Raw genomic sequence first — 26,373 nt, 5'->3', positions numbered from 1 at the left:
ATGAATTTCAATAATTGTTACTTTGAACTTCCTCGGTTTGCGAAGCCTATTTTGCATGGTATAAACTTGTACCCTATTGTATGTTTCGAGAATTTCTCATTTACTTCAAACATTATATAATTTTTTAAATCGCAAAAAAACTCTATTTCCCTGAGAATCTTATTGATATTATTCATAAATAATACTGACGATTACCCGAAATAATTTTACAATTATAAGATTTATTTGTGTGCATAATAAACAATTCTTAAAAAAAATATAAGAAATACAAAAGTACCTTAAAATGAAATATATCCATAGATCTGGTCAAAATAAATAAATAAAACATATCATTGATTAACGACATTGAATTCGACTACACGCAATAGATCGTAAATAAAATTTCTTTTACACAATAGCCTTCTTTTCTTGTATAGTCCGATAGCTAGTAATGAATATTCGTCATACGACATAACAGAGTCAAGGGTTGCCGGATATCGCATAATATATATCGTAGAATGCATAATGCATCCTCTGTTAGTGGCCTCCGTTAGCTACATTAACGTATACATGTAAGATTATAACGCGATATTACATCAGCATTTTATTCAATACATCAGTATATTATATGTTTTTTCAATGTTTAAAATCAAGGTTCTATTATATCTAATAATTTTGCAGAAGCAAATTAGTGAAATACATGTATAAATTGTATAAAATATATGTAGATAAAAAAATATGCTATTTTATATATGCATGTGTGTATGTGTGTATGTGTGTGTGTATGTGTGTATATATACATATATACGCATAAGTATATCTTTATTTTGTCTTCATATTTTTTTTATTTCTTGTCTATAAAAGCTAAATTATAAAAATATAAAAGATTTTATTAATATACATAAAGAGAATATATTATAATTTTATATATGCAGCTATCACTAACACTAATTTATATATAATGTAATCATTTAAGTACAGTTTTCTCTATGTATGTAAATAAAAATTACCTTCATATTTTTTTGTAATACAGATTGTTCTAGAAGAAACTAAAATAGAATAGTTATATTCGAGAAATAAAGCTTAATATTATACACAGTTGCAGAATTTGGTTTTATAATTAAACATCGCATATGTCCTTTAATCTTTAGCCTTTTGTTGACTGCTTATGAATGCGTGCAACGCAAATTTTGCCAACTCATTGAATGCAATTTTTTTATTGCAAATGCCTTGAACGCGTTTATTCAATAAATAAATAAGTACATTTAATAATGTTATATATAAATAAACTTATTTATTTATAAATCAATAAATTATTATATTAATTAATATATTAATTATATATTAATTACTGCTGGCAGTTGCACATACGGAAAATAAACTCGACTAACTAATCGGAGAGTTAATCATGTGGCAAGAGTATTTGAGATCTTCTTTCGTGATACGTTTATCTGTACCTTTTACGCATTCAAGTTTTCTATTAAAGGAAAGCATAATAAAAGTATAATTTTAAATTAAATATTATTTAAATTAAATAAATTCTATTCGACTTTTACTTTTTCTACAGAATAGAGATAATATATTTTTTACAATAATTGCTATTATATGAATGTGTTTTCATACACACAAATTGCCAGTTTCTTATAAACCGAAAAAAAAATTTGTGAAATTAAATCAAATAAATCGTATACAAGACCTACTTCAATATTTGTGCACTCCGCCAAAGTGTACCTTTTTTCCCTGCCCATCTAAAGCCTCCATTAAACTCGATGTGAAACTGAATTCCGAGCTGCTTTCATCTTCTTGAGCTCTGTAAAAATAGATATAATTTTATAGACACCTATATATTATATCGAAACGTTCCAATTTATATACAATCGATAACTTTATCTAAAAGAGAAGAAAGACATACAATGTATCCAGACTTGTTAAACTCCCGTTCAACATTGATATATTGGAAAAACCGTCAATCTTCAGCAATTCAAGATAAGAATTTATAGTCGCTACGTAAATTCCTTTTTCCGAGCCCGCCGTACCCAGATAACGGGGACTAGATAATTCGATTAATATACGCTCAGGACTTTTCTCCGACGAATTGTACGCTTCTGCATCGAGTTTTACAATCTCGACAGACGAGAAATGAATTATGAATAAATATGGTTTGCAGAATGCTGAAAAATAAAATAGTTTTATTAGATAGAACTATTTATTAATTGTAATGTCACGTATAATCATATAATTGAAATGATATCTACCAAAAGCAAATGGTAAATGATTCCATACTGGATCAACAACGCGAGTTCTTCTACCATTTTCATCCACAAATACACCAAATTCATTGTAACATAATAGAAGTTCAGCTATGCCACGTGTATTAGAAATATTTAAAACGCAAACCGGAAATATGCCAAGTTTAGCTGCACCAGTAAGTGCTGCTTTAATTGAACTATTGTCTTCTTCTGGGAATTCTGTAAACGACATGTATATACCTTTAATGCATTTTGTTTTTTTCCACAGCATTTATCTTTTAAAGTAAAAAATGTATTACATAATTATATACTACTCGTAAAAATCTTATAAAAAATGAAGATTTTCGATTTATTGTGATCATGTTATACATATAAATATATCGTGTATATTTCACATTTGTTTACCGTCTACAGTATAAGTTTGTAAATCAATCTGGAAGAATTTGTGACATCCTATAATAAGAAGATTCGACGTAAAGATGGCACAACTGCAAGGCTCCTGAGTTTCAAGCTCACGAAGTCCGACAAATTTTCCCGAATCTTCTTCAATTCTCCATTTAAACAATCTGCATTGATATGAAATCATATTTTAAAAAAATTGTCTTATTAGGTTTCTACGAATTAATAAAAGCTACGTACATTACGTGAGACGCAGTTGCGGCGCACAGTATTTCGCCTTGTAATTGGTACAGATGGCAACTATCGGAAGTAGATAATACGCTCTTCGTATTAATTGCCGGTTTAGAACAATCGGCGGCTAATGCGTTATTTTTTAGTAATCGCAAATTGCAATACACCAATTCTCTGCATTCACCAACTATCATTAGAGCCACATCTAAGTGTTGATGTAAAGAGAGCTGATTTACTTGCTTGACTCCGCGTATAGTAGTAAGAGTGTCAGATTTTGAAGTAAATGCAAATAAGCCCTCTTTTGCGCCCAGCAAAAGCGCATTCTCCACACCCAAATCAACAATGCAGTTTAAATCCAACTGAAAACGAATGTAATTGATGTAGCAGATATGGAAAAATATAAGATACATACGAGCTCACAAAACAAAAAGGAGAAAAAGAAAGAAAGAGGTTTTATTTTGTAAAATAAATATGATGTATTCGCCATTCATATAAATGCATTACTTACCTGATGTTTTTCTAATCTGAGTATAGTTTGATACTTTTTACATTTAGATACAGTGTACGAATTTTGACTGATAATAGCGTTTATAGCTTTAAACCAATTTCTTTTATCGGCTTGACTGAGAGCCATAACGTCCAATCTAGCCGAAGGCCAACAAGTCGTTCCGTTCGATTCGATTCTAAAGACGAATGGAATATCGGATTTTGCTGTTCCTGGTACATCGGGATGCTGTACCGTCTCAGATAAGTTAAAACCACTATTTTCTGTTAAATTTAAACGGCTAATCGGTACCATCCCTGTACATGGTTGATGTTCGTAGACGCACAAACATGGTCCTTCTAACTTTAAATATTTTCTCTCCCAACAAGATTTCGATCTACCGGGCACTTTCACCCATCCTTCCATGGAAACTTCATTTTCGTTACACTTTGTTACACTTTGCAAATTCTGTACACACAACATACATACAAGTAAATCACAATGTGTGGTATAAATAATAAGAAATACTAATAATGTGAATAAAGTATGATTTCTTACCACATCTTCTGGTTTGTCCGGCTGATCTATCGCCAATGTCTGGACGCTATCTCCTATTGAGGATAAGCTTTCATTGCTGTCTCCAAGAACTTTGTGAGAATAATTGGAAAAATCATTGAGCACACGACAAGTCACAGGTACAGATACTGCGCATTCCAAATGCGTCATGATTTGACACTTGCTACAGGTTGCAGCGCGTCTTCCAAATTGTATGGCCTTTGGACATGCCGCACATTTTCCTGCGCGCATAGGTAATCCTACATTGAATCTATGTGAAATATTGTGTCCTACTATCTTTTGCGGAGATAATCGTCTGATTAATGATGAGCTGCTAGTTTCTGTGACATCTTTTATCCTCTTGCTTTCACATTCTGTACGCGCCATAGGGGAGGTAGGTGCAGACGCGGAGATAGAAGTGTTTTTAGCTTTCTGAATTAATAATTGATCCGTCAGTGTCTTCACCTTTGCTCGTTCCTTAGCCAGTTGATTCTCCAATTCACGGTATCCCACGGGCATGCTTGTAGCCATGGGAGGCAAATTTTCCTTCTGCTTCCCGAGTATTTTGTCACACATAGTCTTTTTCTTCTTACTACACTCTTCCAATTTTAATTGCAAGTAATCGATTAATTTAGTCTGTTGTTGCCGAGTACCTTCGGCCTTTACCTCTCTCTCTTGATAAAACTGTCTCATCTCTTCAAAGACATTTTCCAATTCTACTTTCCCCGATTTAAGTTCCTCACACTGATCTATCTTATTCTGTAGATCGGTCATAAGTCCCAAATTCGCTTCTTTCAATTCGTGTACTCTCGTCAAGTATTCACTGCTCTCCTCTTTCACAATTCTCAACTCTGCTTTAACGGCTTCTAAAGCGCGACCCATTTCCGAGAGATCATACTCCATTCCACCGCACTTTATAGTCAACTGTTCTATTTGTGCGCTAAGTTCTTGAGCAAGTTTTTTGTATTGATCTCTCTGGGTAATAAGGCTGTTTCTTTCGCTTTCTATATCACTTGTCTCCGATTCTAATTGCTCGACATTACGTTCGGCAGCTAATCGTCGCGTCTTCTCTTCGTTCTGCGCGGTACGTGCCTCGCGTACTTTTGTTTCAGCAGCTTCCAAATCTTTTTGCAGTTTCATTTTATCCTGAATCAGTATATTTTCGCGCGTTTCATGATCGCTCGTTAATCTCTCATAATCTGTCAATTGTTCCTCCAAGACTGTACAAGTCTCTTTTAAAAGTTCAATATTTAATTCATAGCCTTTAATATCATGTTCTAATTTCGTAACTTTGGACTCGAGTTCAGTCTTTTCTCCATTATGCTTAGCAACTATTTGCATCAAACGTCTATTCTCAGAATTCAGAGAATCGACTCGATCTTGATTCGATCGTATTTGCTTTCGAACCGCATCCAATTCTCTACGTATCGATGCGCTCGAAGACTGAAGTTCCTCGATTTGACGATTAGCTTGGGTTAAAGCCTGAAAAATAAAAATAAATAAAATATTCCTCTTTCCTATAAAAACTAACTTCGAGAGATAGAAGCTAGAATAAAAGAAACATTAATTTATAGTAGAGAGCAAGAAATTTTAATAAAATTTTCAATAATTTTTGAAAATAATACATATATATAATAAATAATTGAAAAATGTATAATAATCTATGAATAAATCTGTTAATATTATATACCCTTTGTGCTGAATCAGCCTGCATTTTATTCCTAGATGCTTCTCTTGTAATATCATTCAATGACACTTTTGCAATGTCTAATTCTTTCGATAGTTTTTTAAAATTCTCTTCATCTTCCTTTGTTTTATTACTTAATTTCTCTTGTAATTTCTGTTTTTCTTCCTGCAACATTTTGATTTTATCCTCTGCTCTTTTACTTTCTCTCACAGCTATTCGTTTATCCAAGTTAGCATCTGATAATTCCTTTTCCTTCTTCCATAGAGCTAATTGAGCTTGTTTCGCTGTTTGTTTCTCAACTGTCATTTCTTCTCTTAAAGCTTGAATTTGTTGTTCCAGTTTTTCTACTTTTTCTTGCCAATGAGTAATCTTTCTACTTGTAGTATCAGTAATTGCTGTACAAGTTGTAGCTTGTTGTGCCTGTTCCAATTCTTTAAGACTAGCATTTTCTGTTTCCAGTTTTGTGACACTGTGTTCCAAACGGTTTAATAATTCCTCTAAATTGTAAACCTTGCGCAAATGTTCTTCTGCAATTAAATAACAAAACAATATGAGAAAAAAGTTATTAAATTCAATTGCTTCTATAAGATTGTTTACCTTCTTTGTTCAAGGAGTCTTGTAATCTCTTTTGTAACGTAGCTTTATCTTGCGCTGCTTGCTCTAAATTTAAAGCGAGTGCCTCACTTTGCTCCAAATTCATCATAGTTTCATTTAGATCAGACTTAGTAATCTTTAATAAACAGAGTTTTTAAATTAAATTATGAAAAAATTAAGAAAAATGAAAAAAAGTATTTGGATACTCACTTGCAATTGCTGCTTTAACTGTTCGTTTTCAAGATTCATCCTTTCCAATTGTTCTTGAAGACTTGTGAGCATTTGTTCAGATGTTTTCAGCTCATCTATCTGTCGTGCTCTCTCTTGCAGTTGTTTCCGTAATGTTTCAATCTCAGCATCTCTCGCTGGTAATGTGGCTTGTATAGTACGCAGTTGTTCCTGACAATCTTTTAATTCATTTTGAGCGAGTTCTAGAGCAACATTTAATCTTGACTCCCGACAGTGATTCGAATCTTGTTCATTGCGTAACCTAGTCTCAAGCTCTGTATTCTTTGCTGCCTCAAAATCTAATTTTGCTCGTAAATCAGCCAGCTGGTTATGAGCGCGTGTAGATATCTCCTCTAACTTAATCTCAACACCTTGAACACTTTGTCTATTTAATTCTCGCGTTTTCGCCAAGGATTCCTTGTATTGTGTCTAGATAAATTCAAAATTTTTTATCAGTAATTGCTTCAATTTATCCTAATCATAGTTCATCTTTATTGAATTTAATAATATTAATTGACGAACAATTAAATCATATTCCTCTCATATTATTACACTGCGTTATATATTATATATTATTGTAACTATTATATTACTCACCTGAAACACCCGCAACTTATCCAATTCTGCATTTGCAGTTTGCAGTTCGCACTCTGTTTTTTGTAGGTGCGAACTTAGTTCATTATTATTTGTACATAGTGATGTAATTTTCATAGTTTGTGCCGCGATATGTTGATTTAATTGTGCAATTTTATCTTTTTCCGCATTTTCCCACTTACGTTTGGCATCTCTTATCAAACCAAGAGCACGAGTTTCCAGCTCCCTTCTCTCCTGCCGTTCTAACTCTAAACCAAGATATACATATGTCAAATTTAAAACAATTGTGGACCATATGAGCTTTTTCCCACAAACATAAATTTAGTATCGCATAAATTCTTATATGTAATTCAGATATAATTATTATCAAATTTTACCTAATGTCCTTTTAAAGCTATCCAATTCTGATCGTGTAGTGATCAGTTCTTTCTCCAGTACATCCCTCTCCTTGTTGGATTGTTGCAATCTTCGCGTTTTTTCTTCTAACTGAGCTTCCATTTGAGACAGCTTCATGATTTTATAAATATATAATATATATTTATTTACATATATATTTCCCAGTGATGTAAATCGTGAAAAATAAATCACTCTTTATCACGAAAATCACGGATAAAACGAGATACTGAGATATTTTGTATTCACACTCGACACACACTGAAAAAACATTGCTCTTTGTACTTTTTGGCCATTTTGCTCTACTGTAATTGTCAGCAAGTATAAACAAATGCGATTTAATTTCTTCACTTCATTATTGTCCTTAGATTACGTGTTTACATTTACGCGTATTATTCATAAAACGATAATACGTATTCCTTTAATCTGAAGTCATTACATGTACATTTCCTCACCATTTCTCGCGTCGACTTTTGGCTTGTAACTTGTAACTCGTAACGGTCGCGAGCAGATTCGTGCGTACAATTTGAATTTAGTACATTGTTTGCGACACCAGAGTGCGCGACTTGAGCGATCGTATTGACCTCTAGCGGTGATATATGAAAACAAAAAAAAAAAAAACACACACACACACAACTATATGTCGATAACGAGACAGATGAATTCTACTTAACCTACGGTTGGAAAAATTTGACTGCACCCCAAATATACTTATTGTCGAAAGAAAAAACGTAACATTGCGTCCATTATTATTATGTACATAAAATACATAGTTCCTTACCTGGTCAACAGTCATATTGGTGGAATAGATGGAGTCATCAGTTTTGTAATCCCGAGGTTTTTTTTCATCCATTCGACTGAATTCACTCATCGGGGAAACGGAGATGATGAGATTGCATTTATTTTAAAAAGTATGCGGTCTCATCATCTCCTTGTTTCCTCGCTACTTTAGATTTCCGTCGCATAGCAGGAAGCCTTAAATATACATATATTGTGTGTACATATATATATATATATATATATGCGCGACAGATAACTTTACATTGAATTACATACAACATCAAAGGCTAGACTAGAATGAAATGGAAATACAAGATAATATTATAAGTGCATTTATATCTTGCACTTATTTCTCGCTTACTCTCTTCAGACTCTCATACGACACTCCTGTAATTGTATGCTGATTATACATAAATATTATGTATACAAGTACATTGTACAAGCAAGATATAAATAAGATGCACTTTGTATTGCTTTGCAGGCATTGAAATAAAGATTTCTATTGAGCTCGTATCAATTAGCTAAAAACGAATATTACAAATGAAAAAAATCAAAAAAAAAATTATAAATCAGCATAAAATAAATTAATTGTTAATGAATTGTAATGTTAAATAAAAATATTAATAAATATCCAAAGTAACCGTAAAAATATTTAAATGTAACTAATATGTAGATGTATTTTCAAAATATATAATGTGCTTGCAGAAAAAAATATATAATTGATGTGTATAATAAATAAATAAAAGCTTCTATACTTTTATATACACACGCACACGCATATAAAATTCTTCTAACATATCTAGGATATATAAATTTGTAAGATTATGCAAAATAATATACAATCTAATAACTAACTTTTAGCAAATATAAGCTTTAAATTTTAAGTCAGATCAATATTCTCCAAACGGATTGAATACGCATATAGAAAAGTTCAAGAGATTTTTGACATATTATTTTTGCTACTTTACATGTTATATGTACATACAGACATACATACATACATATATATTTGAATCTATATACGCTATAGATTTATATAAAACTTTTGTATATATATATATATAGTTGTCAATTTTGTATTGACATATAAGTGTAATTTTTCTTAATAAAATTTTGATTTGTATGTAGATAATTTCTCTTGCTCCTTTTTATCTTAAATTTTCAAAATTAAAACCTCTTCATAATTCCTTTAAAGTTGAATGAAGAAGCATACAAAGATTTTTTGTTATTTATTTGAAACTTGTAATTATATTTTTCATTTCATTAATATTAATGGTTTACAATAATTTAAAAATTATTATAGTGTCTCGAAGAAAAAGATTCTAAAGAATTCATTTCGCAAGAGATTTTCCGTTCTTTAGGATACATTTTATATATTAAATATTAAATTTTTCCAAGAAAGTATTTGGTCTAATTAAATCTACAACCAAGTCCCGAATAGCGGAAATATTAATACGAGATGCAGAACATGAGAAAAGGTATTCAATGTAAATAAAAGTAGCAACAGAGTATATTATATTTTGTCCTTTTAATCATTACCATTACGAACCGTTACTTACAAATCAAACTGTGATTGTTTCTTCTGTACCTGTATCTCGTGTTATAGTGTATGTGTAACTGTACATGAATATGTTCTCTTTATGAAATAATGTTTTTATCGTCTATTTAGCATTTCTCTTAGCGGTACCATTAACGTCATTAACGTTATTGATATTATTATTATCATTATTATACTTACTTTGATACAATAAGGCTCTATGCGATTATGTAAATAATATAATAATATATAACTTTAATTAAATACATGAGCATGATAAATTCAGCATTTATGAGCGCTGAGGCAATTTTATATATATATATCTTTTTTTCTGAGTTTAATTTTGTAATCGCTTTATGAATCTGTAAGTTTACGAGACGCTCTGTAAAATCGAACGCACGGATAAAAATACATTTGTAAATAACGCAGAGCGAGTTCATGCTATCTTTCCTTTTTTTTTCTCTCTCTCTCTCTCTCTCTCTCGTATATGCATGTGTGCATGTATATCTATATACATATACATATACACATACATATATAATTATATGTTATATTTATAAGCAAATAGCAGATAATCGTCAAGATGCATATATACAAAAATATATACAAATTCCTCCCAGTTTTGTTTCATTTTTTAAGCCTTCTTTCTCTCTTTTCATTCTCAAAGCTTACACTGGGCTTTCGAATATACAAATAATATGGCATCCGTTACCTTGAAGAAACCCCTCATAAAATTTTTGACGACTTAGAACGGTCAATCTCTTATTTTGGACCTTTTTTTTTTATTAAAAACTTCTTATCTTATATAAAATGCAAGAAAAATATTATTTCTTATTTATACTGTGCATTATTAAAGAATTTCGGCGTTTAAAATTTTTAACTATTTAATTTTGTACTGCTTAAGGTCACTTTAGACAATTATAATTTGCGACAAATTTCGGAATAGAATATTATAATGTTTTCGTGTTGTATATTATAAAAAAAAAAAAAAAAAAATTTATAAAAAATTGCACACAGTTGTATAAAATACATAGTACACACATATATATTAGAATATGTGATACACATTATAAGTAAGTTAGAAACATACTTTCTGTTTCAAATTATAGATCCTGCTTAAGAAATTTGAAAAAGTTTTGACCATTCAAATTAAATAATCGTTATAGCATTAAAGGTGTCAATTTATACTTTCCGAAATTTCTTTTCTCTATGAATCTGATGCAAATACTTATAATTGATCTTAACAAAATCTGTACGATTTGTGTTTTATAAAATAGCTATTAAAATTAACCTCATCAATTTGACCAATTGAATTGTCAATTATATAATTTTTTTTTTATAAAATAAATATAACAATAAGAGTCGGGCGCAGAAAACTGCGCTAAAAATTGCCTTCAAAAGAGTTTCATAAATAAAATTTGAACATTTAAAAATTGCCTTCTTAACATTTTTGAATTCCGTTTTTTTAGCTACAATGATGCAGAGGAAATCAACATCGTAAGACAAAGTTAGTTTATCAAGGATACTGATGCTACTGTGCACATAATCCTCAGAAAGACTACTTTCTCTATAATGTTATTAGTACTGGATATATTTTTGGATCTAAAAACACAGCTGTGATTAATTCGAATCGTCGCTTATTCGTGAAAATAGCACAGTGAATATTTTCGATTGTCATCTAGATGTTCATCTTTAATACAACACAAGCATTGTAAAATATAGACCGTTTAGGGTTACATTCTCTGACTATCGGTTAGAGTAGAGTAAAGTAACATTTGATGAACCAACCAGATGGAAACAAAGGACAAATATCTTTGCTCCTTTCCTCTACTCTGCAATGAGTAAATTATTGAATGCAAATCGTGGTACACTAGTTAACGAAGCTCATTCAAAATGATTATAATTTAATCATCACCAGTATCAACATATAGTTAAATATGTTATGCACATTATATTTTTATATTTCATAAAAAATTATGATTCTTGAAAAATTATATGCAATTTAAAAAGAAAGCATTTTATATTTACTTTTACCTATTTTCTTCCTCTCACACGATGAATTATATAATTATCACGTTAATTGTACACCACGATAATTTATAACCCTGCATTATCGTCACAGTACTTTTCTCGTGCGACGGATTCGATAATAAGGCACGTTGTTGATCGATTTATGTCTTTAAAATCGATAAGCGTGTAAAGGGCACTTGGATACATTTCCACTGAACAAAGAGCTCAAAATCAAGAAACAGAACGTGTGAAATTATAAAACGGCATTACCGAGATCGGAGTAAAATTCACCAGCCAATCTAGATGTAGCCTTTTCTCTTTAAACTTTCGAGTCGCAGACCAGCTGCTCGGTGGGTCATGTGATTCGACGCACAAAGGGAACGAACAATAATAAAATACGTAATTATATTACGGTCACGATATAGACTCGAACGAGTCCAATAATTAACAATTAAATAATCTACCGTGTATGTAGTACCGTTTAAATAATTTATGTTTTCGTATGTACACATTACGCTTGCGCGCAATTTTCGCATCTATTGAAAGGCTGTTTCTAGCAGAATTGGCATACGCGTTGCAAATACAACAGATAGGACCGATCATATCAGTCGCAACAGTTTCGCGCCTGTTCAATGACATTTGTCTTTTATTCCTTCGACACGCACGCCCTTGCAATCTACACATGGCACCTGGGATTCAGAATTAGAAAGCAGCGAGTTCCACGATTTAACTTTCTTCTTTTTCTTATCTTGCTAGTTGAAACTTAAAATGCAGATTTACGGTGACGTGGAAATTGCGATTCACACAGGAGCCTAGAATATCCTTCGCGCAATCTTACTCGGTTTTCATACTTCTACGCCAAGAACCCTGTCGACGACGTATTCATATCTCTTTGCCGGTTCCTCGTTGTCTTCGTTCTTCTCGGTGCACTTGGATGAAGACTCGTTCTCGCCGTTTTCCGAATTTTCTACGCTCGATTCCGCCGCTGGCCGACCTTTAGCGTTGACCGATTTGTCAGTATTTTTAATCACCGGAGGAATCTCATCCTCATTATCATTCGTGATGACAATTCCGCTCGCATTTCGATCTGCGACGTTGCTGCTGCTTTTCGCGGTGGACGATGCGCTTGCACCGGGAATGCTGTTCGGCCGCATCGTCGAATTTATAATACCCTGAGCGCTCGTAACGGGCTCCGACGCGTATCTTCTATGCGTGTGCGATGCCATAGGACACGTACTATCCGCTCCGAGATCCTCGGGTGGCAAAATAGGAACGTTCAAATTCACCCGCGTGAAGAAGGCCATTTTTTCTCTGAAAAGAAAAAACGTGCTTTATCAAATATAATTTTTATCAATGTTTATAATTTTCCCTTCTTTCTCACACAATCCTTAGAACAATCGAAAAATCACAGATTCTTGTCATAATTTATTTGAAGATTCAATATTTTTTAACGTTAACTCAAATGTCGGATGTTCGAATGGCTTTCGAATCGATATTATTTTGGATATTTAAATATTTGGATATTTAAATATTTGAATATTCAATTATAATATTTCAAAGTAATAAGGAAACTGGAAAAATACTTAAATAATAATACAAAACAAAACAAAACAAAACAAATTTCTTTCCTTTTTGGAACTTATCCATGAAATAATAAAGAGCAATATCGGAGTAGAGCAAAACTTGTATTTACTTGAAAGAGATGATGTCGGGTTTCCCCTTCCCAGCCTTCGTTTTCCTCAATTTGTAGATTTCTTTTGATGTTTTCTTCATCATCTTCTCTACTTTCTTCTCCTCGGCGTTTTTGCCGTTTTTGCCGTTTTCGGCCTGTACCATGAGGTTTTGGAATTTCTGATCTTCCAACACCCACGTTGCCAAATCGGTATCACCTTTCTCGCGCGCTTGTTCCAATCGTTGCTTCAATTCTCGTAACCTACTAAGTTCATCTTGTAGATTATTCAGTCTAGCGTGCTGCGCCTGGAGATCCAATTCAAGATCCAATGATGTTCTCATTGTGGGCGGCAAATAAGATGATTTTTTCGAAGTGGTCTTGTAACTAAGAGCGGAAGATGGTCGACGCCACCGTAGAGAACGTCTTTCTACTGAATTTCGTTGGAAAGGTCCGCCTCTGCGATAAAGCGGCATACTGCTATCGCTGTCGCTACGGTTAAGCTGTACAAAAATAAGAACGTCAGAAAGAAAGAAAGAAATAAATAGGAAATAAATACAAATTTTTAGAGTTACAACATGTCAAAATTTGCATCTCAAAATATCATGATGTGATAAAAACAAGAAAGTAACTTTTGCAATTTTTTAATCCAAATAGTAATTTTCAACTTTTAAATTTAATAGAGAAAATAACAATAGAGATATAATAGTAAAGTGTATTTAGTTAAAACTTACTCGACAAATGTAATGATTTTTACTGACGGCCGCGCTCGGTGAGAATGTTTGACTCCTCTTGATTACAATAGAGTTTTTGTCGTCGTGAATAGCGCCGGGCACAACGCCAGCCGCGGAGAGTTTCCTTTGCTTGCCCTGCTCCGGAATAAATACACATTCGGTGTTTGTTTCCTTGTCTTGTGTTTGTCTCGTTTCCTCATTCAGTTCTTCTTCATCTTCCTATATTACATCATAAATTTAACCGTTAGAAATACATTTTTAAAAAAATCTTATGTCAAACAGAAAAGTTTAATAAAATTTAGGAGCACGCTGTCTAGAGAAAAGTTTCGAAGAAGACGTTTTAAATTTCAAGTTGTAGTTTTAAAACGAAAAAAATTGTAAGCAATAAATAAATGTTGTTTACCTCGTGCTCTAAAACATCCTCCAGAATATTATCGTCCATTACAAACTCCACGACGATGCCCTCTTCGTCGCTGCCCTCGCTTCCGCTTTCGCTACCACCGCCATCCTCGTCCTCTTCTTCTGGGCTACCCAAACAATTGGCAAGCTCCTCGAGCCTCAGCGTCACGGCTGTTTGTAACTCGTCGCAACCTTGATTCCTCGTCAAGGTAGATGTTTGAGAACTAATTATCGTACTCTCATCACTACTCTCTTCTTTCGTATTTTGTGCGCTTCTATACATCGAGATATCTGATTCCTGTTTGTCGTGCTTCGTTTGCCTGATGACACTCGTGGAGGCACTATTACTGGTGCTGGTACTGGGGTTGGTGTCGGACGGTTGCATGAAGCGGAAGGAGAGTATATTATACCATTTAACGCAAGGAGATTCTGGACTGAAGTCTGCCAGCGAGACTTGCGCAGAACCCTGCAATTAAATCAATGTGCAGCATGATTTAACCGTATCTATTTTGAAAATGCATTAAATTTTTATCAACTTTGTAAATGGAAATGGAATAGAAGTGTTTCAAGCATACTCTCGAATTGAGAGTACACTTTGATCAGACATTGTAATAGAGTATAAAATCTTGAAATAAAGCAAAAACTACAAAATATAAAATAAATTTGAGAAAAACTATAAATCTACCAAGCATTTTTCGGCCTCGGTGCACCAAAGTGTCACTTGCAGGGTTTTTGTGTTCAACTTGTTGAGCGGCACGGCGAACGGAAACGTCTCACCAAAAGTCGGTTTTCGCAGATCTACGACAGGTTTTGTGCAGTAAAACATATGACTGATAGGCATCGGCAGCACAGCGGCCTTGATGTATCTGAAATACGAAACAAAGAAACAAACGTCACTTTTGTGTAAAAAAGCGGCTTAACAAAAAAAACAGCAACTGTATACAACAGTCATGTGAAAGCGAATAAAATTTGCGAGAAGAATCATATATTTCTTTATAATATCCCCCTCCCCCCTTCCTCCCCTTTCTCTCTCTTCTTCTTATTTAGAATTGGAAAATGTTGATTCACCATCATGCAAAAGACGTATCATTAATCAAACACGCAACTCTATATACATTAAACTCTCTCTCTCTCTCTCTCTCTCTCTCTCTCTCTCTCTCTCTCTCTCTCTCTCTCTCTCTCTCTCTCTCTCTCTCTCTCTCTCTCTCTCTCTCTCTCTCTCTCTCTCTCTCTCTCTCTCTCTCTCTCTCTCTCTCTCCTTCTCTCCATCCATGGAAATACCGTACCGCGTTTTACGAATTTATGACCGATGGCCGGGCACAATGGTTGCGGCAATAAATTCCCGAGTGGCCGTAAAGCTGATTGCGAGATCATCACGATATCGTTGATAATAAGTATAATAAGTCGGCCCTTACATAATAAAGGTGAATGCGATATTTGTTGGTCAATGATCTAAACACAAACGTGACAAGGATTGCATAATTATATTTTAATTTCATTTAAATATGTCAGTCATCTGGGAGCTCTGGTGTGATCGATCAAGCAACTAGCTCGACGATAATAGACAAAAGTCGAATGCATTTGCGTAACTATTAACAGGTTGACTCAACATTGCGCAACCAAGTTATCTAATCGGTTATCTTTGAAAGCGAGACACCATTCGCGGATGTAATTCGACCTATCGGTAATACTTGTGTATGTTAAACTGTACGTAATGTTGACTCTAATCGGAAATGTAAATATTCGTCTTGAATTTTTCAGGGAGTAGAAACTGAAATAAACTTGAGTCAACCGACGATTAGCTATTGCGATAAAGCGAAATGCTGCTTAAAAATAATTAGAAAAGTCTTGTAATTACTCACACTTGTGCGTTATTGGGTATGAAAAGCGCGGCTAGATTTCTCGCGCGTTCGATGCCAACGTGAAGCAATCCATCACTCACCGAATACCTAAACGCATAATATTATAAATTTTAATTCAAAATTCAAATTATCGCAAGGACGGAAACAAAATTGCACCAAATATTAATTTGTACAAATTCTATATATATGTATATTATTGAACAATGATTCAAAAATATTTTTTTTTGTACTTATTTTATTGTACATATATGTAATTATTTTTTTAAATATTTTTAATGTATATACATATAAAAAGCTACTGTATTATTCATGATCTTATATCTTACACAATTATATCCAAGAAAAATTTTCTATTAAACAGAGATGTACAGAGATGTATGTTTTCTAACATTTTGTGTTATTTTGATATATTTCTAGATACGTAATATTTTTGATTTGCTCTTGATATTTGTAAACTCGTAAATATAAAAGAAAAACGTACCTCAATTTGATCTGCACCTGCGCCGTTTCCAAGCTCATCTCGCCAGAAGTCAAAGGACCCACGTCGGAGATGAGGCCGGACAGTCTTTTCCGATTGGATGCCTCAAAAACGCCCGAATCGCCGGCGACGCTCTCGTCGGAAACCGCAGCGGAAACGGATCTAGTATTGGTGCCAGAACTGCTGGCCCTCGATCTGATCCCAGTAGGCGGCGGCGTCTCGCTGATCGGCGACAATGGAGGCGGCTCTTGAGGCGGTGGAGGCGCTTGCTGCAGCTGTAGCAACTGCACACTGGGCGCGCCAGGCCTACCTAGGCCACTGCCTTGTGACATATTGCACGACTGCAATTCGATGGGCGGATGCGGACCAACCACAAGCTTGAGACGATCCTGCGAATTGGAGGAGCACAATTGCTCCTGCTGCTGTTGCGGTACTCCTTGCTGTTGATTGAATCTGAGTTCCGTCAAACGGTCTTCTAATTGATTGCCATCGAGATGCGACGTGGTGGTAGTTGCACCGCCACTAACCGTCACCACCGTCGTCGTCGTCACCGCCACGGGCGTCGCTCTCTGATGCTGTTTCCTCTGAAGTTCCACCTGTTCGTAAGCAGGCGGTGGACCCATCGGTGCGTTCTCGTATAACGGCGACACCGGCGGGCTTACACTTGACAGACTCGATCTCGGTGAGAGACTGGGCTGAGATCTACCGGGCGAGGGTGTGCTAACGAGATTGTTCTGTTCGGAGCCACGCAACAATCTCTCGACGCGTCTGTGCAGATCCACCATGTCGACGGGTCGTTCCTGTTGCAAGCCGGTAGATCCCAGACACTGTGGACCGCCGTAAATGTCCGTAAAGCTAAGTCCAGAGCTGAGAGAACCCTTGCTGCTGGTCGTGCTTAAACTGCCGAGGCTGGAGCTGCTGCTCACCGATAACGTGCTAGCGCTCAGTGTCTTTAGCTGGCCCTCTAACATTGCCATCGATCGCAGTGCGTCCCTGAGTTGTTGCAGCAACAGTTGCTTCTCCTCATGGAGCCGTACGCGGTCGGTGATGATTTTGTTCGAGAGTTCAAACGCGGTATTGAGATCCTGCTCAAGCCTGCGAATTTCGCCCTGGATTTTCTTCATATCCTGCTGGGTTCTCGTGCGCGGTGTGAGACTCCGCAGTTCTCGCAACAGCTGCTCCTTCTCCTGGAATAGCAGCAACTTGTCCTTGTCGCTCTCGGTTTGACCCGGCGTCACCTTCTCTTCGAGATCCGCCAACTGTTGTTGAATGTGCTGGATCCGCTTTCTCGCCTCGTCGTACTGCAATCTCATGCGCGCCATTTCGGCCAATCGGGTCCCGATCGGCACCAGTTCACCCGAGAGATCGGTCTGAGAAGCCGTGCTGAGTTTCTCTTGCGGCAAACTCAGCGTGCTAGCTTCCGGACTACCCTCGCACAATTGCAGTCTTGTCAATTCGTCTTTGAGCTGCGCCAGCGACTGCATCAGTTCGGCCTTTTCTCTCTCTCCGGAACTCAAGGATTTCTGAATATTACGCAGCTCCGTCATAATAGCTTGCGCTTCCGTGATATTATAGCATCCACCATGATGGCCGCTCAATTTTTGCTCTACGCTGTTGAAGGGAAACAATTTATAAGAGTTAGAATTATTCATAATTAGACAATACACGTATACAGATAGTTGTTGATAAAAAAAAAGCATCTTATAATCCAAAGAATAAATATTAATAATATTTCGCATATGAAACAGTATTATTTGTTATTAAAAAAAAAAAAAAAAAAAAAAAAAAAAAAATCTTGCACAAGATCCTTTTAGCAAAATGTATAGAAAAAACGATTTGCACGCGAGATTTCACAATTTCACAAAATGATGTTAAATTACATAAAAGTAAAATAATATAAAAACTTGGTTGATCGCGATGAAGGGTTACACGTGTTATACCTGGCAAGAGTATCCACTCCTCGTTGCGTGCAGTTCATCTCCGCTCGAATCTGCTCGAGTTCTCGTTTTAATCGAGAAACTCGGCTCCTGGCGAGTGCCACGTCGGACTTGAGCAGGTCAGGGTCGTATTTGGTACTCAAGGAACTCGAGCTGGAACATACTGTAAAGCACGAATATTCGTCAATACTTTTCCACACAATTTGTATCGCAATATATATGTATTTAGACTAGATATTTAATCGTACATTTAAAAAAATAATGCGAAATTGGAAAGACTGCCACTTGTAAGAAAAATTTCTGTATTCATAATAATCTATCATTTCATTCTAGTAAGCGGCTAGATACTTTTAAATAGCAAAATGATCGATGAAATATAATTACACGGATAGCTGTACCTAATATGAACACTACTTATTAAAGTTATTAATTAATTTAGAAAAAAATATTAAAATTTTTCAGTAAAAATTAAAATTAATTAGTTAAATTAATTAGTTGTAGAAAAAAAGATTTATTTTCCGCCAAGTTTTTTACTCACAACTTGTACGCGATGCGCCAAGGGTGGTTAAGGCGTTATTGAGGTGATTGTACTCATCCTGCGCCAAACAGAGCCTTTGCTGTTTTACGTCATAGATCTCCTTCTTCGCCTATAACACAAGAGTTTTATGATCTTTTTAAAACAACTGTCATCAACTGGTTCTCGTATCTATATTATATAAGATAACATTCTCCTGTTAATCCGAAATGGCAAAATGTTTTTTTTTTTTTTTTTTTTTTTATTTATGTAATGTGTTGAGACAAATTAATTAGACGCATTGATAATAATTGCAAAGGAAATAATTTATTACAATTGCGTAATTTTTTTCAAACACAAAAATGATTATTTAAGTTTTAAAAATTTGTATGTATTTGTACTCTGCAGAAAATATGAATTTTAAATTATTCATTTATCGATCACGTGCAAATTGTGTATGTTAAAGTATTAAATGTTAGAGTATATATTTATGTGATGTATATTTATAAAAATTAATGAAAATCTTTGTCAAGAAGATGCATCTATAAAACAAAGAATACATATATTTTTTTTTTTAACATAAAAGCTTTCAAGGATGAATGAGTATCGTTGAAAGTAGATCTTTGCTTTCGTTTGTCATAGATAACCAAAGTCAGAATGAAATAGATACGATATTTATCAAATAGTATTTATGATAAAACGATGGAAAACATGATTAAGATCAGTGGAGGGTTTCAAGATTATTTCATCTGATATCATTGTATTATTTCAATATTCGGAAGAGCCACACGACTTTCAACGCAACAAATGTATCACGATGCATCGATCTCACTGGAAAGATATCTCTGCGATTCCATATCCACACGATCGCGTTTTACCACGGACAAAAAAAATAGTTATAACGATTAGCTTCAACGTTTTGGCAAAATCTTGCATCTCCCTTAAAAGTGGAGAATTTGCGTTGCGCGTTCAATCACAGAGATACGATTCGCACTTTCATGTAGAGTATACTTTGAAATATACGATTCCTTCTCAAGAGGATAGATCCTTACATATTCGCAATAATAATACGCTGTTGCATCGGCGTCGTCGCGCTTGTAACACTGTTCCCAATAGAATTTCTGTATCTGTTCATCGTTTTCGTAGTCGTTATGATAGCACATCCTCATGCGATACTGCGACACAACGTTCTCGTAGATCTGTTCTTGTTGCTGTTGTTGCTGCTGCTGCTGCTGCTGTTGCTGCTGCTGTTGATACTGATGAAGATAGGTCGGAGATATACGTTGGAGATTCTTGCGTTGTTGCTCTTGCTGTGCCTGCTGATGATGATAATTGTCGACGTAGGTACGGTACTGGTGTGCCGGTACGAGTACACAGAGGGTGTACTGACGGTCCATGCCGGGTACACAGTAGACTGTGCGCACTCTCTGCGGCTACGCGATGCCTTTCTTCCTCTTCTTCACCCTCTTCTTCCTTCTCTCCTCCGCTGCTTTTTCTTCTTCTTCCTCTCTTCTTCCTATTCCTCTTCCACCACCTTCTCTCTTTTTCTCTCTTTTTCTCTCTCCGCCTTCTCTCGTTTCGCCGTTTCTTCTCTTCCTCCTCTCGATCCCGTCTCGTGCCCTCCTGCGCTTGTATACTCTCCTATTTCCTCTTTTCTCCTCACCTCATCTTCGCGAAGGCCTCCTCGAGACTGGCCGGTGTACGGGGCCCGAAATTCCGATCCCCACCTCCGTGGGTCTCAATTTTTAAGGGATCCCACCTTTTTTCCTCTTTTTGCCTTCTCTTCCTTCGCTTCTTGCATCGTCCAGCCAGTTCTGCCTGCCCCCTCTTCGATACCCCCCACCTACCTCTCTTCCGACACCCCTTTTACTCCCACCGTTATAACCTCGTGCACACAGCCTCTTTCCTCTCTTCAACGGGATGAAGCACGAACTGGCTCTACGAACTCCCTCCTCTTTACTTCCTCCTCTGTTTCTTCTTCTTCTTCTTCTTCTTTTCCTTCATCATCATCATCATCATCATCATCTTCCTTCTTCTTCGTCTTCTTCGTCTTCTTCGTCTTCTTCATCTTCTTCATCTTCTCCATCATCATCTTGCCTTCTCTCATTCCAGAGGCTCTTTCCATCGCATTTCTCTCGTACCGTCTCGTTTCTCGGCGCCCTCAAGCGCCTCTTTCTTATTCGGCGTAAAAAGACAGCCCTCGGCAGCCTTCCGATATAAGATCGTCATAACCAGGAGACCTCGATAAACTCGGACTAGAGAAGGTTGCTTTAAAATTTGAATAGCGCAAAAGATAACGTCTCGCGTTAAAAGCAAATTATTTAATTAAACCTGCGCTACGATCTTAAACATTATTTTCAAGTATAGCCCTCAGTCAGTTACTTAAATGTAGAAGTGTGTTTCAGAAAAGGAATACACGCACGTCATATGACTCGTACTAACAATTCAATTTCAATTTTGTATCAAAATATTAGAATACTAATATTATACATACACATATACATACATATATACATATATACACGCATATGTATATTACTTATTTTATTTTTATAAATTTATTACGCGGCAAATGTTATAATTTCGCGATACGCGTAAGATGTTTGCAAAAATGGTATAATTAAAAAGCTGTTATATGCCATTAATAACGACAAAGGCGATAGGTGTCTGGTATTTTTCATCGTCTTTTATCAGCAGACTAATAAACTAGTGATAAAAAAAAGCCCTTTATCGCAGCGTAAAGTAAATTTTTCTAGTGGTCACAGTGGGCACAGTGTGGAAATTCGCGTTTATTATCACTACTGTAGTCCTTGAAAGCGCTTATTTTTTTCAGGCCTGCGGAATGTCCGATCCAGAAGCACAGGGCGCCCGAGGGCGAATGTATGATCCTGTGCGATTGGTGGGGCGTAGCGTGCGCGGGTTAAGAGAACGGGTAGCAAGAAGGGAGGTGGAGAAGAGGAGGATAGTCAGGATTGCAGAGGTATCAGCGGAGGACGAGGACGAGGACGAGGACGAGGACGAGGACGAGGACGAGGACGTACGAAAGGCAGAACGGACGCGGAGGCACGAGGAGGGGGCATGAGGAAGGGGATGCGATGGAAGGGCGAGGAAATAGAAGGAGGAGAAGATCCGGCGAGGTCACGGTACGACCCTGCTGAACGTGGTCGCGCATCCGTCGGGGCCCTGCCTGCCGTCGGTAGTAGAATCGACCTTGAGTCGCGCATTATGCCCCGTCCTTGTTGGAATTTCTGGGGCCCCTACTGGCCCATCAGCCGTGTCTCCGATCATCTAAGAGCGGGCCCGGCCAGGGCTTCGCTCTTCGCTCTTCGCTCTTCGCTCTTCGCTCTTCGCTCTTCGCTGCTTGTTGCGTGTCACCCCACCACTCCCTGCCAATCGCAGAGTAGCTCGCCCATGGGGCTCCAGCAGTATGTGCATCGGGGAAGAGCACACGGATTTCTTCTTTCCCCCTCCCCCTCCCCATCCTTCACACGATGCCCTCTCACGAGTCCTCTCTCCCTCCGCTCTTTCTCATCATCTCTTCCTTTTCGCCCTCGAAACGTCGGAGAGAACCCACGGCGCCTCGCGCGCATATTTCTCGGTCTATACTATTATTGTCGAGGGAGCACGCAGATGGTATCGAGTACGGGCCGGTTCGTCCGCTCCGCGGAAAGGGGCTTTATTTTTCTCTCGCTTCTTCACCCCATCCTTCTACTCTCTCTCTCTCTCTCTCTCTCTTTCTCTCTCCGTCTCTTTCTATTCCTCTTTCGCCTTCACCTTCACCATCACTGTCGTCGTCGTCGTCGCCGTCGCCGTCGCCGTCGCCGTCGCCGTCGCCGTAACTATTGTCAAACGATGTCCGATAGCGCATTCTTTTTTCGTTCAATGGACTTTCCCCCTCCCCCCCTCTCTCTCTAAACGGACGCGAAACGACGTCAATTTCTGACAGGAAATCTCTGGCCCGCTTTCGAATTCCAATCGTTACTCTCCTCTTTCTTCCGTAAATATACATATGTAACCGTAAAACGTTATTTTTACAGCCTTTTACGAATTGTTACTTGACATTGCACCATTCCTTTACGCGACTAAATTTTGCACAATAATAGAAAATGTGAAAAAAATTCACATTTTGCAAATAGCAATATCAATATCAATTTCATTATTTTGTCATCTTCAATATTTGACAAATGTCACACAAGTTTCATATTCGTGATTCTGATATTATTAATTATAATCTGAAAAATTCAACATTTTATATAAATCGAGCTATTTCCTTTGTAATAAATTCTGCTCGAATTTCAGAGTTTTGTCCTTTTGTTGAATAGAAAATGGAATATAAAATATAATAATGGTATTAAATGCAATACGCATTTAACTCTAGTTAAGCTTTTTCGTCTCGTTTGCTACAATCGCTTTGTTTATCTCTAGCTCTCCTTATTTTTCGACATCATCCTGTGCCTAGGACATTTCTCCTGCTTCAAGGGAATTGAAAAGAGCGAAAGAACGAGAAGAGGCTCTCCAGCGACAGCCGCATTCCAAGCGGGACGCCTAATACCGTTCCTAGCACGACAAAAAACAAAAGGTCATCTGGAAGGATACGAGGGGAGGAAGATACGATGGCAGGATCATACGAGATGGAGAGGAAGAAAAGCCGCGCGTCGTCCAACGAAGGAATGGACGGCAGGAGAAGACGAAGAGGAGGCGGAAGGCGTCTCTCGGATATATCCCTGTGCGCAAACGGCCGCGATTTATACCGCCTGGAGCACGCTATCCTAGAGCCGAATGCCTAACTGATTGCTGAATTCCATTCCATCGGCCTGCCCCTTCTCTCCTTCCCCCCCTTTCTCTCTCTCTCTCTCTCTTTCTCTTGCTCTTCCTGCTCCTCGCTCTCGCAAGCGCGCCTCCTCCGCCTCGAGAACGCTACGAGAACTGCCACGAACGTCGTCGTTTGCTCTCGTTCAAAATTCCAGCAGCTTCCAGATCGAATTACTACTCTGCCAAAGAATTTCATCTCCGATCTTGGACAATTCCGATGAAAATTATCGATAAGAATTAACATCGGAATTTAAACGTCTCCTCATCTATCCTCTATCCAAGAAAATGGACCAATTCTTTGTTGTATGTTTATACTTTATTTCCGTATATATATATATATGGAATTAATATAATGTTTACGAAGCATATTAAACAAATTACTTATATTGTTTATTGTCGTCCTACGTGGACGAGAACAATTATCATATTCTTTTCGAATGATGCTATAAAGATAAAGAGAAACAGAGAAATCATTCCTCAATTTTGACAAGTGGAAATTAATTTCCCAATGTAATTTTAATCCACATTCACCGCTTGTACACGAAATTGAAGGAAATGTAAAATGGATTCACGCGATCGATGACGTTTCCAGGAAAATATAAGTGAGATTGAATGATATATCGTGATGGTCAAGGGTCAGAATATGAAAATATTTCGACGCGATGGGGCTTTCTATCGACAAGGTATTAAGGTTCGATGGTGAATCTACGATAATAATTAGTCAGTCACAGACGTGCACGTGTGTGTTATGGCCATCTCGACGCTGCGTCCAGGATGCCTTCCGCGCGATGAAAGGACGATGTCCGATGTGCGCGAACGCAGAGCAAAGCGGAAGACGAGAGCTTTACCAGGAAGAAAATATACGAGGAGGCCGACACGGGAATGCGTTTTTCCAACGGGGGGAAACGACGAGGAGGGTAGAAACGAGTAAACATGAGAGTTACGAATGAGGAAATGGAGTGAAAAGATGGAGAAAACTGGAATGCGCGGGAAGGCAGTAAAATAAGGAGCTGTAGCGAGCAGACGTGAGGAAAAGTTGAAGAAATAGACAAATCAAATATAAAAAGATGGACTAATCTGTGTGGGAAAGTGTGCGAATAAAAGAAACGAAAAAGGAACGACAGGGGATAAAAGTTTGCGAATAAGAAGAAGCAGGAAATAAACGGGGAAAAAAATGGAGAAAAAAGAATGACAGAAACAGATGAGAAATGAGAAGCCGGCCAAGTGGATAAAATATCTCTAGTTGAGAGCTTGCTACGTAGAAAAAAATAGAAAACAAACTATCTATTATATACACTCTGTATATAACAATATACATAAAATATCATGAGATTTCTGAGATGATATATATATATATATATATATATATATATATATATATATATATAAAACACTGCAAAAATTGTATACATTTCTTAATTCTTGATGACCCACATCATCTTGTGCGCTATAAATGAAGAAATGCTATGAGAATCCGACATGGCTATAGTACTAGAGGGTGATGATTACCGCGCGAACGGGGAGCGAGTGCGCGAATTTGCGCGAGGCATACAAGCTCGCGATCTACGGGAAGCGTGATGGAGCGGATGGAGCAAACTTAAGGTAGAAAGATTGCGAGAGAGAAAGAGAGAAAGAGAGAGAGAGAGAGAGAGAGAGAGGCCGCGGCACGGCTGTGGAGAAGTTCACGTTGTAGGGAGTAATGGCAAGGCAAGGCAAGGCAAGGCAAGGCAAGGCAAGGAAGGAGGCCCGTTCGCGCGAGCGAAAGACGGTGATGCTGGCGGTAGTGGCGACGGCGGAGGAGGAGGGATCGGAATGCAGCCGAGTGAGGAATTCCGACCCCTCCCGCATATTTATCTGAGCGCGCGGCTCGGCGGCGGAGGCAGCGGGCAGAGCGGGCAGCGGGACCTGGGTCGGGCCCGGTCCGCGGGACCCCCTTTTATAGCGCGCCAACCACGCGGGCCTGTGGAGGAGAGGGAGTACAAATAAAAGAGAGAGAGAGAGAGAGAGAGAGAGAGAGAGAGAGAGAGAGAGGAAGCGAAATAACAGAGAGAGAGAGAGAGAGAGAGAGAAGGAGGAGGAGGAGAGGGAAGCGAGGATACCTACGAGGCCAGTGCCAGGCCACTACTATACGGCCTTAGCGCGTATAGGCTTATTCAGGAATGCCCGCGGTGTTTTGTAATTGGGCGCATTCGTAAGATTTTCTTGTGAATGCGCGAGAGAGAAAGAGAGCTTGACACGATGCGAGAGT

General features: G+C 37.2%; 1 protein-coding gene across 1 annotated transcript; it reads right to left on the bottom strand.

Moving 5' to 3' along the window:
* Positions 1-114: 114 nt before the first annotated feature.
* LOC140666888 (uncharacterized) lies at positions 115-22,789 on the bottom strand. The gene is made up of 21 exons (XM_072894442.1): positions 20,366-22,789; positions 19,338-19,446; positions 18,803-18,962; positions 16,866-18,473; positions 16,385-16,471; positions 15,208-15,388; positions 14,527-14,988; positions 14,124-14,342; positions 13,587-13,892; positions 7,378-7,507; positions 7,004-7,248; positions 6,389-6,835; positions 6,182-6,314; positions 5,588-6,111; positions 3,901-5,379; positions 3,367-3,810; positions 2,868-3,217; positions 2,634-2,794; positions 2,235-2,447; positions 1,892-2,150; positions 115-1,789 (listed from the first exon to the last, which is right to left on the bottom strand). Exons 1-21 carry the CDS (start codon positions 20,708-20,710, stop codon positions 1,681-1,683), a joined length of 7,971 nt encoding a protein of 2,656 aa, XP_072750543.1. The 5' UTR covers positions 20,711-22,789; the 3' UTR covers positions 115-1,680.
* Between the last annotated feature and the right edge of the window lie 3,584 nt (positions 22,790-26,373).

The sequence above is a fragment of the Anoplolepis gracilipes genome, chromosome 6 (assembly GCF_047496725.1).
Source record: "Anoplolepis gracilipes chromosome 6, ASM4749672v1, whole genome shotgun sequence".
Classification (NCBI taxonomy): Eukaryota; Metazoa; Arthropoda; class Insecta; order Hymenoptera; family Formicidae; genus Anoplolepis; species Anoplolepis gracilipes.
Note: the sequence above shows the minus strand (reverse complement) of the source record. Positions and strands in the feature narration are given on the sequence as shown.